This window comes from Sprattus sprattus (assembly GCF_963457725.1).
Source record: "Sprattus sprattus genome assembly, chromosome: 18".
Classification (NCBI taxonomy): domain Eukaryota; kingdom Metazoa; phylum Chordata; class Actinopteri; order Clupeiformes; family Clupeidae; genus Sprattus; species Sprattus sprattus.
In genome coordinates, this window is record NC_137916.1 from 11,996,674 (window position 1) to 12,012,763 (window position 16,090).

The 16,090-nt window shown below is 39.2% G+C and overlaps 2 protein-coding genes across 4 annotated transcripts; one reads left to right on the plus strand and one right to left on the minus strand.

The window, feature by feature from the left end:
* Positions 1 to 202: 202 nt before the first annotated feature.
* On the minus strand, positions 203 to 6,805 carry cd2bp2 (CD2 (cytoplasmic tail) binding protein 2). Of its 2 annotated transcripts, none has more exons than XM_080856806.1 (7): positions 6,710 to 6,805; positions 6,113 to 6,194; positions 5,893 to 6,022; positions 5,582 to 5,739; positions 4,518 to 5,142; positions 3,648 to 3,730; positions 203 to 519 (listed from the first exon to the last, which is right to left on the minus strand). In XM_080856806.1, the coding sequence occupies exons 2-7, from the start codon at positions 6,191 to 6,193 to the stop codon at positions 409 to 411; spliced, it is 1,188 nt and encodes a 395-aa protein (XP_080712932.1). In that variant the 5' UTR covers position 6,194; positions 6,710 to 6,805; the 3' UTR covers positions 203 to 408. The 2 variants fall into 2 exon arrangements, with proteins under 2 accessions (XP_080712932.1, XP_080712933.1); XM_080856807.1 differs by having other exon boundaries at positions 6,744 to 6,765.
* Positions 6,806 to 7,578: 773 nt separating this feature from the next.
* pheta2 (PH domain containing endocytic trafficking adaptor 2) lies at positions 7,579 to 11,391 on the plus strand (the record flags this gene model as incomplete). Of its 2 annotated transcripts, none has more annotated exons than XM_080856809.1 (4): positions 7,579 to 7,707; positions 7,980 to 8,104; positions 10,357 to 10,660; positions 10,970 to 11,391. In XM_080856809.1, the coding sequence occupies exons 2-4, from the start codon at positions 8,024 to 8,026 to the stop codon at positions 11,389 to 11,391; spliced, it is 807 nt and encodes a 268-aa protein (XP_080712935.1). In that variant the 5' UTR covers positions 7,579 to 7,707; positions 7,980 to 8,023. The 2 variants fall into 2 exon arrangements, with proteins under 2 accessions (XP_080712935.1, XP_080712936.1); XM_080856810.1 differs by having other exon boundaries at positions 7,673 to 7,707; positions 8,013 to 8,104.
* Between the last annotated feature and the right edge of the window lie 4,699 nt (positions 11,392 to 16,090).

Here is a 16,090-nt window from a genome sequence, read left to right on the forward strand (position 1 = left end):
AAAACATGTTAACTGACGTATACTAGAATACTGCTCATTTGCTCATCTACATGCTAAAAGTTAAAAGTTGTAATAGTGTTTTGTTTATTTTCTCAAAAAACTTAAATGTCATCACGTTCATGTAGGCTACTGAAATAAAACATGTAAATAAGCAAACCCTTGTCCTTATTTATTTTAATAACAGGACCAAAAGGAAAGAGGATCATTCAGATGTTGTCAATACAACATGTTTATTTTAAAATTATTAAGCAAATTTTCTCTCAACATCAAAGCACGTTACACATGTCATTTTGGGATTTAAACCTGGAGGATAGTTTGTACTGAAATTTAGCTGCCCCATTTCATGAATCCGTCATTCATTCCCAAAAAAGTTGTTTCATATTATTGTAATCAGCACTAAACAAGACATTATGTGTACAAGTCAAAGTCTAATCTCCTTGAATTGTAGAACTGTGAATTCTCTTGGTCTAGCCTCCTGCAGTACACACCATCTTTGAAGTAATCTTGGTCCACCCACTCCTGAGGAAGAAGGGACAAAGAGGGTTAATAAACTATTAAGTATTCTTGCTAGTTAAATCCTAATCACAAAGTACACCTCAAAAATGCAAAATAAAGAGGGGAAGAAAAACAGTACGGACATGTACAGCTTTGGACATTTAACAATTTGTAAAAAGGAGCTTGAACTATTTCAATCTGAGCAGTAAAGCATCACTCCAAACATTTAAAAAGCATGTACTAATATATGGGCCATTCTACCAAATTCGTGTAATATGCAGTCCCTCAACAATAAAAACTATTTACAAAACAATTAGGTATTTAGGCATAGATATTTACTAAGAAAATGTTATGGTCTATATAAACCCAATGCATTAAATGAGATAGTGATAAGCTAAATATATACAAAATCATAATTTATAGGGTACTTTCTATTGGGAAGTAGCTGTCCCCAACCCTGACATCTAAATTTCAATGCCTGTAAATAACACTTTTACATTTTTTTTTAGATTTTTTTCAATGATTTCATTTCAAAGATCTTTATGATTGGGTTGAAACAGAACTTGGAATACTTAGATTTATTGTGGGTTTAATTTTTAAATCAATTAACTATACTCAAAAAATCATGTCCCTAGTTTTCATGTCACTACCGAAACACAAGAGTTTTAGTCCATTGGCTGAGCCTGTGTTTTAGCCACGACCCTGCATTTTGACCATGCAGTGACACTGCATCCCTGTCCCTCATGGTTGAATGGTAAGTAGCTAAATCCCATAGTTTTTATATAAATGTGTTCCAAAGTCTGAAAATCGACGTGTAACCTTAAGAATTGTCACTACCGAAACCCATGTTTTCTTCAATTAAGTAAACCTTTTGGGGTTTCATGCAAAATCTTATGTTTGTATGTGTGTACACCTCTTCAAATATTTGTTTGCAAGCCGTGTGCTTGCTAGAATTCTTTATTTATGCTTAAAGTTAGCTAGAATTGTCACTACCGAAACATATGGTAGTGACCTGATGATTTCGGTAGTGATGAAATGGTTAGTTCAATCCCATCACTTTTAAATAAATGTGTTGTGTGGACTAAAGGGCGGCCCAGAGCACCTTTTGGAAGATTTTGGGAGAGAAATGAACATCCATCCAACAGTGCAGTCACTACCGAAACACTGGATGTCACTAAGGAATCAGTGCAGCACTACCGAAACACAGGATGTTTTGTAAAAAATTAAGTATATTGAGTAATCAACTAAAATGTTATGATACTGATTGGATTAATGTATGTTCAATTTCATCAATCAACAACTCTGGAAACAATATGATCAGTATCTGCATTTTACAAAGAAATATTGCACTTAGAGTTTGATGAATTGTATACATTGAACTTGAAAATTTGGTAAAAAATAAATTTTTATGGATTTCATTGTGAAAACCTTCAAGAAATATTTGTAAAAATACTCTTCAGAGAAGGGAAAGAAACACAATCTGAACAGGTCAATAATAATACTTTTTTACTATAGTAAATGTGATGTTTCGGTAGTGACAATTTTTGGAAGAGGAAAAACATTCCAACACATTCTGAAAATACAATATCAAAATGGACTGTTCTTTTACCAGATATGTGTACTTTAGATATGGTACAATATACATACGGACAAAGTTTTGGGAATAAAACATAAAATTCAAAATATTTCCGACCTGACTTTGCACCAATTCGGTAGAATGGCCCATATATGAGAAGGGATCTGTTAATTATAATAAATAAAAAACGAAAAACGACACAAACAAGTATATGGGCCATTCTACCGAATTTGTGTAATATGCAGTCCCTCAACAATAAAAACTATTTACAAAACAATTAGGTATTTAGGCATAGATATTTAATTAGAAAATGTTATGGTCTATATAAACCCAATGCATTTCATGAGATAGTGATAAGCTAAATATGTACAAAATCATCATTTATAGGGTACTTTCTATTGGGAAGTAGCTGTCCCCAACCCTGACACCTAAATTTCAATGCCTTTAAATAACACTTTTCAATTTTTTTAGATTTTTTTCAATGATTTAATTTCAAAGATCTTTATGATTGGGTTGAAACAGAATTTGGAATATTTAGATTTATTGTGGGTTTAATTTTTAAATCAATTTTCTATACTCAAAAAATCATGTCCCTAGTTTTCATGTCACTACCGAAACACAAGAGTTTTAGTCCATTGGCTGAGCCTGTGTTTTAGCCACGACTCTGCATTTTTGACCATACAGTGTCACTGCATCTCTGTCCCTCATGATTGAATGGTAAGTAGCTTAATCCCATAGTTTTTATATAAATGTGTTCCAAAGTCTGAAAATCGACGTGTAACCTTAAGAATTGTCACTACCGAAACGCATGTTTTCTTCAATTAAGTAAACCTTTTGGGGTTTCATGGAAAATCTTATGTTTGTATGTGTGTTCACCTCTTCAAAGATGTGTTTGCAAGCTGTGTGCTTGCTAGAATTCTTTATTTATGCTCAAAGTTAGCTAGAATTGTCACTACCGAAACAGTCACTACCGAAACATATGGTAGTGACCAGATGATTTCGGTAGTGACAAAATGAAATGGTAAGTAGTTCAATCCCATAATTTTTAAATAAATGTGTTGTGTGGACTAAAGGGCGGCCCAGAGCACCTTTTGGATGATTTTGGGAGAGAAATGAACATCCATCCAACAGTGCAGTCACTACCGAAACAGTGCAGTCACTACCGAAACAGATAAATTGGACTTGAAAATTAGGTAAAAAATTCATTTCTATGGATTTCATTGTGAAAACCTTCAAGAAATATTTGTAAAAATACTCTTCAGAGAAGGGAAGGAAACACAATCTGAACAGGTCAATAATAATACTTTTTTACTATAGTAAATGTGATGTTTCGGTAGTGACAATTTTTGGAAGAGGAAAAACATTCCAACACATTCTGAAAATACAATATAAAACTTGACTGTTCTTTTACTAGATATTTGTACTTTAGATATGGTACAATATACATACGGACAAAGTTTTGGGAATAAACCATAAAAAAATTCTAAATATATCCGACATGACTTTGCATCAATTCGGTAGAATGGCCCATATACAAATCTTCTGAATGGCATTTCTTAGCTCCTCCAGTCCTCACCTGCATCTGTTGACTACTGAAGGGTCCGTAGGTCTCGCCGTCTTTATTGTTCTCCCACTTGTACTCCCACATGACAGCACTGACTGCAGAAGGATTAGAGAAACGCAATAAGATTAGGATTCATGTGTGAGGATCCACACATAAGCAGACAGAAAAGCCTCATGTTTTGCAAAAACAGTCCACAAACTCCTGTTCAGTTCTGTTCACTTGTTTATGTTCCAAGAGTTTGGTTAATTAACTACACACTTGAAACACTGCTCAATTAACTGTGAAGGCTCAAATATTTGCAAAGCATGTAACCTAACACGTGTTAATGTTGCCACCCATCATTTTCACTGCTAAACTCTAAATTATTTTATAAAATACAACTCAGGCTTTTATAACGCTTTTTGTCAATAACAATGGTAGAACCACTGTGTTTAGTTAGACGTTCAATATTCAGACATCAGTGCAAAACTATATAACATTCACTTTTATAATATTCATACAAAAAGTGAAAAGATACGGTGCCAACGAAATAACATCAATTTTTAGGGCAAAGACAAATATTTACTGTAAATGCATGCAGATGAACCAGTGTTGAAGGCTACTGAGTTAACTACAACATTTAGAGAGAAATGGATCCCCACCAAATCACCAGTGGGCACATTTCCTCAGACAGTTGTTTGCCTGCATTGAAGTCTTATGATACACCATGTGTACCTTTCATATTCATTTACAGGTATTTGAGAACACGGGTTGCAACTGAAGCATCTTCCATCCCATATTCTGATAGAATCTGCCTTTAAATTCATGCCTGACTTTCAGTTTGCACACACACACACACAAATATATATATATATATGCATTTTACAGTTTTTTTTTTTTTACCTGTGTCAGAATCATCCATCTCTTCCTCGCTTCCATGCTTTTCATCAAACTTCTCAGCAAACATGTCCAGTTCATCCTCTTCCTCACCATCTTTGGCCTTTGCAACACTGCGACCCCCTGTTCCCTTCCCTTCTTTCATTTTCTTCACCTGATAGCCCAGTTTCTCATAGGTCTGCTGGTATATCTCATACTCTCCAACTCCCACCAGTCTGTCTGCCAGAGCTGTCAGCATGTCCAGTTTTTCAGTGTTTCTGACGGCCGTCTCCCCCTTCCCAGATTCCTCCCCCTTCCCAGATTCCTCCCCATTCACAGACCTCCCCCCCCTCAGCCTCCCTTTTTTCCTACTGCTTAATCCTCCAAGCCTCCGCAGTCCAGATGCAACTGTTTCTCCAGGAGTCAACAGCTCCACCACACCCTCCAGGAGCTGCAGTTTGGTGTAGCTGGCCAAGGGATCCACAGCCGGCTCTTCCTCTTGCTCCTCGGCATCTTCTCCATCGCTCTCCTCCTTCCGCCGTTCCTCTCTCTGCTTTTCCTCCTCTGCCTCATCTTCATCCCCTGCCCGCCGCCATCGCTTAGCGCTGAGGCCTTTCTTCTTCCGCTTCACTGGCTGCTCTCGAATTTTGACCTGAATACATGAGGAGGGGTGCAAAACAAATGAGATATTAATGCAAAAATGACATCATATCTCTGAAAATCATCCCATTCTACAGCTGGAGACGATCTACAATTATTACATTTTTAAATTTCACTTACATTATCAAATATGTTTCTGTTCCCATTCTCTCAAATGACTAACAGGTCTAGGAAGTCAAGGCTCTTGATTATAAGAGTACTTTGTATAAGACAAAGTATAAGACTTTGTATATGTTAAGGCATGAGTCATGTCACTGGAAGTTTGCTGAAAGCAGAGTAGCTTCATTCACATTTGACTCCATATAAAACTGAATACGCACTCCTGGATATCACGTATAAATTGACACATGGTAATATGCAGGTACCTAACCTCATATATTTTCTCTCAAGATCAGAGAGAGAGTCAACCATGGGAAAATTAGATTCCTCACCCAGTCAATGTTGTCTAACCAGTTGTCCCGGATTTCAGCATCTTTCTTAACATAGTAATTCCCTTCTGCATCAAAATGGCCCTCTTCCATCTCATCTTTAAGGTTGAAGGGTGTGATGGGTACCCCGTCATCACAGTCAATTGTTGCATTTTCTTGACCTAATAGAGCAACAAGTATACAACGCATAATTAGTCTACACAGCACAGACACATCCAACAGCACAGACACATCCAACAACAGCACAGACACACCCAACAACAGCACAGACACATCCAACAGCACATCGTATTCATTTCAGAGCAGAGCCATACCTTCCACATCATCACCGTCCAGTATGTTATATTTGCCACTGTCTTTATCCTCTCCTTCATCCTCCTCATCACTGTCAAGGGAATGTTTGCCCTTGAATCTTGAACCAGGTCCAGTTACTTCCTCGCAGATCTAGAAAGGAAGCAGAGAGCGGGGTTAATTCTTTACAGTTCCCTACATAAAACTGAGACAGAAACTCGGAGTAATATCGGTTAACGTTACCTTCTTTTTCGGAACTTCCTCCAAATGTTCCAAGTCATACTCTCCGTCGCCGTCCTCGAACGTTACTTTTCTTTTAGACATGCTAGTGGTGATAAACAAAAACACATTCGAATATTTAGTGTTGATACATGAAGTATGCAAATACGCGCTGCTATATCCAAAAGCACTATGACATGACTTGTTCATACTAGACTTAGGTAAGCTGTTTGTCTGAATGTCACCTGATATACATAGATTACTCAGAACTGATTAATTGACCCGAATATTCTGTCACAGAAGTAGTCACACAACGAGCTAAATCAATAAAAGGGAGAATAGCTCGGTTATTGTTGAGGGACTGCATGATGAACTGAATTGAGTTCAACTATAAAATGCTCACATTTCTTATCAGACAAGACAATAACGAGTTGGTGCACAAGATACCTCAAACTATCTTACGTTACGTTAGCTAGTTTAGCAGAAGACACCTAGCAGGCTAACCTTACAACGTGTGTTTACAATACAGTGAGGAATATATACATAGCTTTAAAGTATAAGGAAAATACACTTGCAACATGCACACTGTTGGTAAGTGAGGCATATAAGTATACTTTATACCTTACACAATGTTTCCCATAACACTAAAAATTACTTTATAATAGACGTTCCCTCCAGCGCCATGGATCCGAATACCTAAACGGAACTGACGTCAATTTTTAGGGGTTGGCTTCACTCTGCTCATCAAAAGTCGCACGAAAATGTCCGCGTTTGTTATCGTATATTACTTGCATTAGACTGTCCTCTTGTGGTCACAGTAAACATACTCATAAACTCATGAACATATATGTTCCCTGCTCTGTCTTGTTTATAGGAACCGCCTTTAGTAGGCCTACTATATGATGCAGAAATGGTGCTACAAAGCCTATAATTCGGCCTTCACCTTTGCAATTTAAAATTATTACCTACTCGTTCAGTAGGCCTATCTTTTTCAATAATCTTTTTTACAGGAAAGTTCATTTGACATCATTGACGTCATTGGTCGAGTTATTTATATTCCAACACTTGTCTTGCACGACTTACAACAGGGCAGATGGTTGTAACTTGAAACTTTGCCAAAATATGATTTTGTTCTTCACACGACCCAGGTGAGCAATCAGCGACTCTGTTGTTACATAGGCCGAACGTTTGTCAACATTTTATCAGGGACTTGAATTGTGTGCACTCCTGAGAACTCGTACTACCACAAAAGTAGGCTACCTCATGAATGGGGAAGTGAGATATGTTGCCGAACGACTGTTGCGTGAAAGGGCAGCCCTGTCTCAAAGAATGTAGTCCAATCCAGGTTGGACTCCAAAGGAAGCTTTTAGTGGGTCGAGTTATTTATATTTCAACACTTGTCCTGCAGGACTTAAAAGAGGGCGGGTGATTGTAACTTGAAACTTTGTCAAAATATCATCTTGTTCTTCACACGACCCAGGTGAGCGATCAGCGACTCTGTTGATACATTGGCCTACTGTTTGTCTGTTATCCAAACATTGGTTTATTAACAACCAAACGGAATGGACCGTGAGGATGGATAACGAATGAACTGCAAATCCGAGAACCTTTTTGCCCAGGTATGTTTGAGATATACGTCTATAGGGACAAATTCAAATGATTTAACTTATGAGTAGTGCAGGAGAGTGTGAATTATTTCGTTGCATGGTCACGAAGTAACGATGTATGAGACACATGTAAGGAAGATTTGCGTCTCTCCACAGGACCTGGCGTAATTTAGCACCTCAACAAGCGCAAAATAATCTAATTGTACCTGTTGCAGACCTACGTTCATACAACCTTTTCTCCTAAAATGGCGTGTAAACACGGTGATGTGTTTTCTTGGTCAAAGCCAGACACCTGCACCTGTTCATCTCCTTGTCAGGGGGCGTTGTGATGAAGATCCATGAGAAACTTTTAACTCATTACCTCTCCTGCCCTTCACCTGTCGATAAAGAGGGATACCTCTATAAAAAGGTAGGTATGTTGTTCTTCGTGGAAAATCTCTGTAATGCCTATCCTATGTGCCTTGTGAGTATTTTCAAACTATTTAAGGGTTACAATTGAATCAGGATTAGACAATGACATAAAGGCCTAAATATAAACACTTGATGGACCACTCAACTTTTTAAATAGCTAAACAAATGTGCAAATGTGGCTAATAAAGACTTAATGAAACACAATGACTTTACTTTTGCCCTACAAACATTTGTTTTCTAACTCTTTAAATTACAATCTTGAGAGCTGTGGTTTAATCATTTGCACAAACTTGTAGCATTACAAAAAAAAAAAAAAGTGCATTACCACATGTTGAGTAACATCAGTTACACAATATTAGCAGAGTATTCTCGAGCCCCAGGAGGACAAGAAATAGTAAAAGGAACAACAGTGGTTTGCAACTAATCTAACATCAAGACAATCGTGTGAGTATGAAACCTTTGTAACCTTGGTGTCAACTGGTGGTGGTAGTGGTGGTGGTGGTGGTGGTGATGGTGGTGGTGGTGGTGGTGGGGGGGGTCCAGTCTATTTCCTGGGCTTTAACTGGGTCTGACATTATGCTGGTTACAAAAAGCAACAATATCACACATCCCTTCCATCCTTCCCTGGCGTATTCATTTATCAGTGACACCAATTCCAGTTTAGATTTGAGCTCTCATCCTGTCTCATAGGACATTTTCATGATATCACTTTTTTTCCAGCCTCTGAAATTAATTTGGCTCAAGGCTGTCTTCTTCACTATAAGCTTTTCTGTGTGGTGTCTGTTCATTTTTGCGTGTCCTTTTTATGTCATACAGGAATATACCACAGAAATGCTCTGGTATATGGTAAAACACATTCCCTTATTTTGAAATGATTCTATGCAAAGTGGGATACGGTTGATGAAAGAGCACATTTATTCACCTTTGTCCCACATATCTTTGTTGTGTTCATCCAATTGTTATAACCTGACAATCCAAATGAATACTCACATTTATGCACTTTGATGGCTGGTACAGCTCCTTCCTTCACACTCTGAATACTTCCTTTACATAAACCGATGACTTGAAACTTGTGCACTTGTTCAGACTAATACAGGGGTGGAGTGGCCATCGGGAGCACCGGGATTTTTCCCGGTCAGCCGGTCGGCCAATAATCTATCGAGAACCAGCCTGCAGACCGGCCTTCGCAGCCATCGTGTCAAATTCATGAGCGGCCCATCGAGATTGCATTTACGTCAAATCATGGTCCTGTGAAAATCTCTAAATTCTCCGAGAGTTGAGCGATTGAGCAGTCCAACCACTATTTATAGCACTATTTGTCTCTGTACATCACACCTATGGTGTGTGTCAAACTCACTCCCATTAATCCAACCTTCTGATTTTTGTTTAGCCTCCTATATTGATGTAATTCTTTTTTATTCAGACGCTCCATTACTTTCATGACCACAAATATAAATTGGCCAGCGATTTAATTCGTTTTTTTGTTGAATGTAGAATGGTCGGAGCAAATTGCCTCATGGGAAATGCGTATCGTTCTGCCTTTATCAAGTGAACTTAGGGAGATAAATTAGCGGCTATCAGGGAGAGAGAGCAGGTGAAGCGGACCTGATGGAGGGACATAAGAGAAAGGAGAAAGGAGGGGGCAAAAAGGCCAGACTGAAAAAGAGGCGGATGCTGGAGGAAAGTGCATCAAAATGTACAAGAATTGCGGATTTATTCAACCAGCCGTCAACTAAATGCGAGTGAGTTGACAGGACACATTGTTGCGAATTAGCATAACATTTGAGCCAATACGGGACGCGATTTGTTCCGTATTTCCATAAATGTACATATACAAATACACTGTCACTGTCACTGTCATGTCTGTCACCCACACATCAACACTAAATCTAACAATAATGATCAAAAGCCGCCCGTTTGTTTGTGTAGTTGATATGGGAGGTGGAGGGGATGCGGGTTGGGCCAGTTTTGGGCACGTTGTGGGCACGTTGTGGGCCGGTGGTGGGCCGGTGCAGTCAGAATTGTCCCGGTGGATTTTTGTGTCCCACTCCGCCCCTGGACTAATACAATGACTTAGCTTGAACTCCTGTGTCTTCCATGTCCGAAATGCACTGCTTCCGTGCAGACTTGTGAATCTGCCACTTCATGTTAAGGACTTGATGGAGATTATACCTGGAACACTGACTTTGTCAGCTGGCTATTGGGCACTCCATTCAGTGCTTTACACTCTGGGCCCTTTGTCTTCTGCAGAGAGAGCGAAACACCTCGTACCACAGGCGCTGGTTTGTTTTAAAGGGAAACTTACTGTTCTATCAGGAAAGACCAGCAGATCGTCACCTGCTAGGGGTCATCGTTTTGGAGGGCTGCATTGTCCAGCCCAATCCTCCAGAGGGCCAGTTCTGTTTCTCACTGGTGTTCACGGGCCCGGGACTCAGGACCTACGGGCTTGCAGCAGATGACTGCCTGAGTCAGGAGAGTTGGGTCCATGCCCTTCACTCCGCCAGCCACACCTGCCTCTCACTGCTGGTGAAGGAGCTGGGCAGGCTGTACGAAGGTGAGAGGACAGGATATTCATGGACTGAACACAAAAATAGTACAGTTCTCAAGCAGAAAGTTAATCAAAAGTATTCAGAAGACGTCTGTTCATGCTCAATCATAGAAATGGAATAGTTTAGTCTTGATATACTATCTGTCCTTACCACACAAACTCATGTGAATTTTGACTTAAAATTTTAACTTTTATGAATAATGAAATAGAAGCAGTGGTATTAGACTCACTCTTTTGGACTGCTCAAGAATCTCTATATATATATTGGTGACCATGTTGACTTTTCATGATTTTCTTTTTGCGCTCTCTCAATAGAAGCAAAACAAGTTTCTGGCGAATCCAGTCAGTCCCCTCCTGTGACAGTAAAAGGACTGAACCAATCGATGGCCACATTTAATCCAGGCTCCTCCTACACCCTGCAGGGCAAAGGAACAGTAATGAGAGATCCAAGGGCCTATAGTGGCAGCCATACACTTCCAGCCCCCATCATCACCATCAAAACCACCAATAAAAGATCCCCCAAACTCTGGCCTAAAAGAAACGCACTTGTCACACCCTTAAACGGTCCTGCCCCAACATATGGGGAGTGGCCTTTGGTGGGCTCAGATACATTAGAGGATTTCAGCAAACTGCATGAGTACTATGGCAACGAGGTGAGACAGCTGAGAGATGATTGGCTGAGAAGGAAACGCGAAGAGGAGGGACACATTGAGGAGGACCTGATTGATCTTGGATAAACAAAAATAGAGAGGTTAAAAGCACAGTACTTGTGTACTGTAAAATGAGTAACTGTCACTTCCCTTTTCATCACTTCCTCAGTAGTTTCTCCGAAACCTATTCAGGAAGGTTTACCTCACTCAATGTCCTCATCTCACATGTTTTGAAAACGAGAGATGGTGTCATTCTCAACGTGCTTGTAGCCCCAAACCTGCAGTTTGTACACCATTAGAGAGGAGTGAGTTGGTCTGTGGTCTGAACACGTGACATGTATGTGTGTTCAATTAAGAGCATGAGTGTTCTCATGGCACAGACAGGAGATCACTCAGGCATAAGACTCAGGGCCTTTTGGATCAATTATTCACCGTGTTGCTGTCCAAACATGACTCCCCTTCTCTATTCTGGCTTGCTTTCCCTTGTAAGGCATTTTACTTTTTTCTGCTTAATCGGAAAAAAAATCTTTGTGCTTGCGGATTAGTTAGTTAATTTTTAGTTAGTTAATTAGTTAATATGACCTGCAACAAAATGCACACTTGAAATAAGCATACTGTATACCTTGAGCTCAACCAAAGAAGCCATGCAAAACCCCAGAGGAGCTTAACTGCACTCTTACAGGAAGTTACTCTGATGCATGTACTATTTGTACTCTAGCCTTACATATTGTCTCTCTGTATGTATTGTTGAGTATTACAAGATGTATTTGGAGAGTGCAAGGTAACACATATGTAGAAATATGCTGCAAAATCCTGGATATACCTTAACTGAAGTCACTGATATACCCATATTGAAACCATTTATGTCAGACTGCAAATATGGATTCTGTTACATAAAAACAACTATTTAAAATTATACTATTTAATCTTAATTTAATATTTTTAAGGGAGTTTTTGGATTTGTATTTTCTCATTGATGGTCTTGGTGATGATGAGACAAAAAGACAAAAAGTGGAATACTTTTTAATAGAGGCAACTATAAAATTAATGATGCATAACCTGTATGGATTGCCAAAATGGGTGAAAGAAAATGTAATTACGTGTATGTTTATATGCTGAGGTTGTGGAATATTTACACATTAAAAATATAAACCAAAATAATGTATTTGTTGTCTTATTAGTGTTCTGAGAAGACATTCCACAAAACAACAAAATCAAGTGGGATTGTTAAAATGCTATTTTATGTAACTTGTAGGAAGGCTTTCCCCTTGTGTGCACCTTGCATGTTTTGTCAATTGACTGCTTGGCAGCTTGGGTCTTATAATTCATTCAACATACGGACTTCTGTGAACATGAGAAGCTGGTTGTGGGGCCAGGAGAAGAGAGGGGGCGCTGCACACCATGGGAAGATCAGAGAAGCATCTCAGCTCCATTCTGCCTGTAAGTTTGACTTCAAAATGTCTTTGATCTATGCAAATCCTGAACTATCAAAATATCATGTTATTATAGACAATAAAATCATATTGTTGTTTTATCGTCAGTCAATTTTAAATGCGTTTTTTTCACATCTATTGTTAATTTAATTCAGAACTTATACAGCATTATTTTCATTTAATTATGTTACTGATGCCAAATGGAATTGGAATTACTGCAGATTCCTAACATATTGTAGCAATTTTGAATCTCATGTCCACAGACACAACCTATAGCATAAAAATGTATAATGTATAACTATTTAATTTCAATGACCAAAAACCTCTACAGAGATAAGCATTGAATTGGTGTGCATTTCAATTTCAGGGGTGCCACATTTCTTCACATCAAATGTAGGCACTGTGTGATGATACCAGCATACCGGTATAACAACATGATTGATGTATCAGTTACACTTTGCTATTTCAGTCCTGGAATACTTCACCAAACTGACCTCAGGACAGTGCAGGGTAAACATTTGGAATAAAGCTAGGCACCACCAAACTCCTAACTAATAATTGTGGATGTGGTGTATCCTCCTATTGTGAACATTATGAACATGATGGCCCATGGGAAAGAGAGAGCACAGAATAATAATTGTGGGTGTTGTGTAGCCTACTAACGTGAACATTATGAATATGATGGCCCATGGCTTTGGTTACCAACACCTGTCACTGCCACCTTCATGTACCTGAAGATTATCTGTTCTGTTTCACTATGTTTTCCTGTGTTTCTTAAATCAATGCTGGAGCATTCACACCATTTTTTTACACCACTGTATTTTGGGATTATTCCTATTTGACCCAGTCACCCATTCTACCCAATGTATATAGGCTGGCATAGTCTCTCAAGCTTGTTGGCATGTAAATGAATGATTTTACCTCAGAGAATGTACAAACCTTTCAATAAGCACAGGCTAACCAAAGACTCTAGAGCGGATGTCTCCTTCCCCAACATATCCATAACCAAGAGGTCAAAGACCTCATATTCCTGTCATATTTCATGTTCAATGACAGTTTGATGTCCGTGTGATGTTTCAACAAATAGTTAGGGTCCAGAGGCTTAAAATCACAGGATTGCCTTATGTGCATCTCATCGCCACTGTAAAATTTTACTGAGTTCTAGTCTAGCTAGCAGACTCTCCTGTGAGCATCCCCCAATGGACCCCCAAGTTCTTTTCGATTTTCCAGTTTCTTGATCTTGATCATCCGTTGTGATATTTTAGTTAGCAGACCTTTTATAATCACATAGTGGAGAATAGTGGAAATTGTTAGTTTGTAGTGGAAAGGACTGACAACTTGAGTCTGAGCGCTTCTTTGGAAACGTCACACAGGCCATTGGCCTTTTGGATATAACCCTCATCTGAAATACCAATGACAGCATCCCACACAGGATTAGAAACTAAAGTTTACACAAATAGTGTGAGATTTATGTCATAATGTAGTAGTTCACAGTGGTGGGTAGTAACGCGTTACAAGGAACGCAAATGAGTAAACACATTTTTCGGGTAACGAGAACTTTTTGCGTTCCTTTATAAAGTCTGCACTTTTACTCTTACTCGAGTAAATATTTGAACTAGAATTCTACTCTTTACTCAGTTACATTTCCATTGTGCTTTCATTAAAATGAGTATTGTGATAAAAGTACACATATCTTTGTTTACTGGAATACAAGCATACACGGCAACCAGAGGGTAAAAACGGAGAGGTCAGTTAGCTATGCGTTATCGACGCGCCCTCCACAGGTTGCAACATTGTTGTCATTTCATAGCCGCGCAGGAGACAACTTCAGGTCGACCGTTACGATAACTTTAATCGCCGCCACTATGGATGAGAAGATGGACGAAGCTAGCGTTACTACTGGTCCTCCTGACAGTCCTGGGGCAGCCCCCACTCCAATGTAATAATATTTTTTGCAACTCACCGTCAGCATCATGTTTATTTACTTGGCTAGCTTGCAAAAGGCAGCTAAGTTATACTGTCAGAATTGCTAGCAAGTCAAAAATTTGTAAAATGGCAGGTGATTCATGGCATCTTTTTTCTCTAACCGGGATGATCTTGTAAATAACAATGCTTTTGCAGTCAGAAAGAGAGAGAGAGAGGGCATTTCTCTCCATGAGAAAGATTGAGATCTCCTACATGGTCAATATTTTTAATGACCTACTGTTATTTTCTATGAGATCTATGAGATGTGTAATGAAAAAAAAAACATACATGATACAATGAAGCAACTTGTGAAGAAATGTGTCAAGAGTGCATTTCTTTCTGACTTACTCACGTTATGTTTTTCATTGATCCAAACACTCCAACACAAAAAAGTAACTTGTAATTTGAGTAACTTTTAAACAGAGTACTTTTTTACTCTTACTCGAGTAAGTTTTCCAATTGGAATATTTACTTTTACTCAAGTCGATTTTGAAGGAGGTAATTGTACTTTTACTTGAGTACCAATTTTCAGTACTCTACCCACCACTGGTAGTTCATTGAAGTACCTTATCTTGGTAGATGAGATGTATGAGCTTACGGCAACTTATCTTCGTACTGAAAAAACGACAATCAGCCAGATTGATTTTTAACTGTAACCGTTTTACAACATGCATGTTGTCTTGGGGAGATAAAGGCATGGATGAGCAACAACTTTCTCCAGCTTAATAGTAGCAAAACTGAAGCCCTTCTTGTTGGTACCCCACACCAGGTTCAGTCATCCTCCTTGACTCATCTCACCTTCGACAGCCAGGTCATCCCCCTCTCCTCCACAGTCACTAATCTCGGAGTTAGGTTTGACTCTCACCTGAACTTTAATGATCATATAAAACACCTGTGCAAAACCTCTTTTTATCATCTAAGAAACATCTCCAAACTCCGCCCCACTTTAACCCTATCAGATGCAGAGAAGCTTGTCCACGCCTTTATCTCTTCAAGACTGGACTATTGTAATTCACTCTTCTATGGGATCACTGGCAAGAACATCCAGAAGCTGCAATACATACAAAACAGCGCTGCCAGGATTCTGATGAAGGTCCGGAAATATGAGCACATAACACCAATATTACACTCACTACACTGGCTCCCTGTCTCTTTCCGGATAGACTACAAAGTCCTTATAATCACCCATACATGCATAAATGGACATGCACCTACCTGCAAGAATTAATTACTCCCCAAACCTCCACCTGCACCCTCAGGTCTTCAAACAGCTTGCTCCTCCGCGTCCCCAAAACCAAGCGTCGCACCATGGGCGACCGGGCCTTTTGCTCGGCAGCGCCACATTTATGGAACAGCCTCCCTGACCACCTAAGGGCAACGCAGACGCT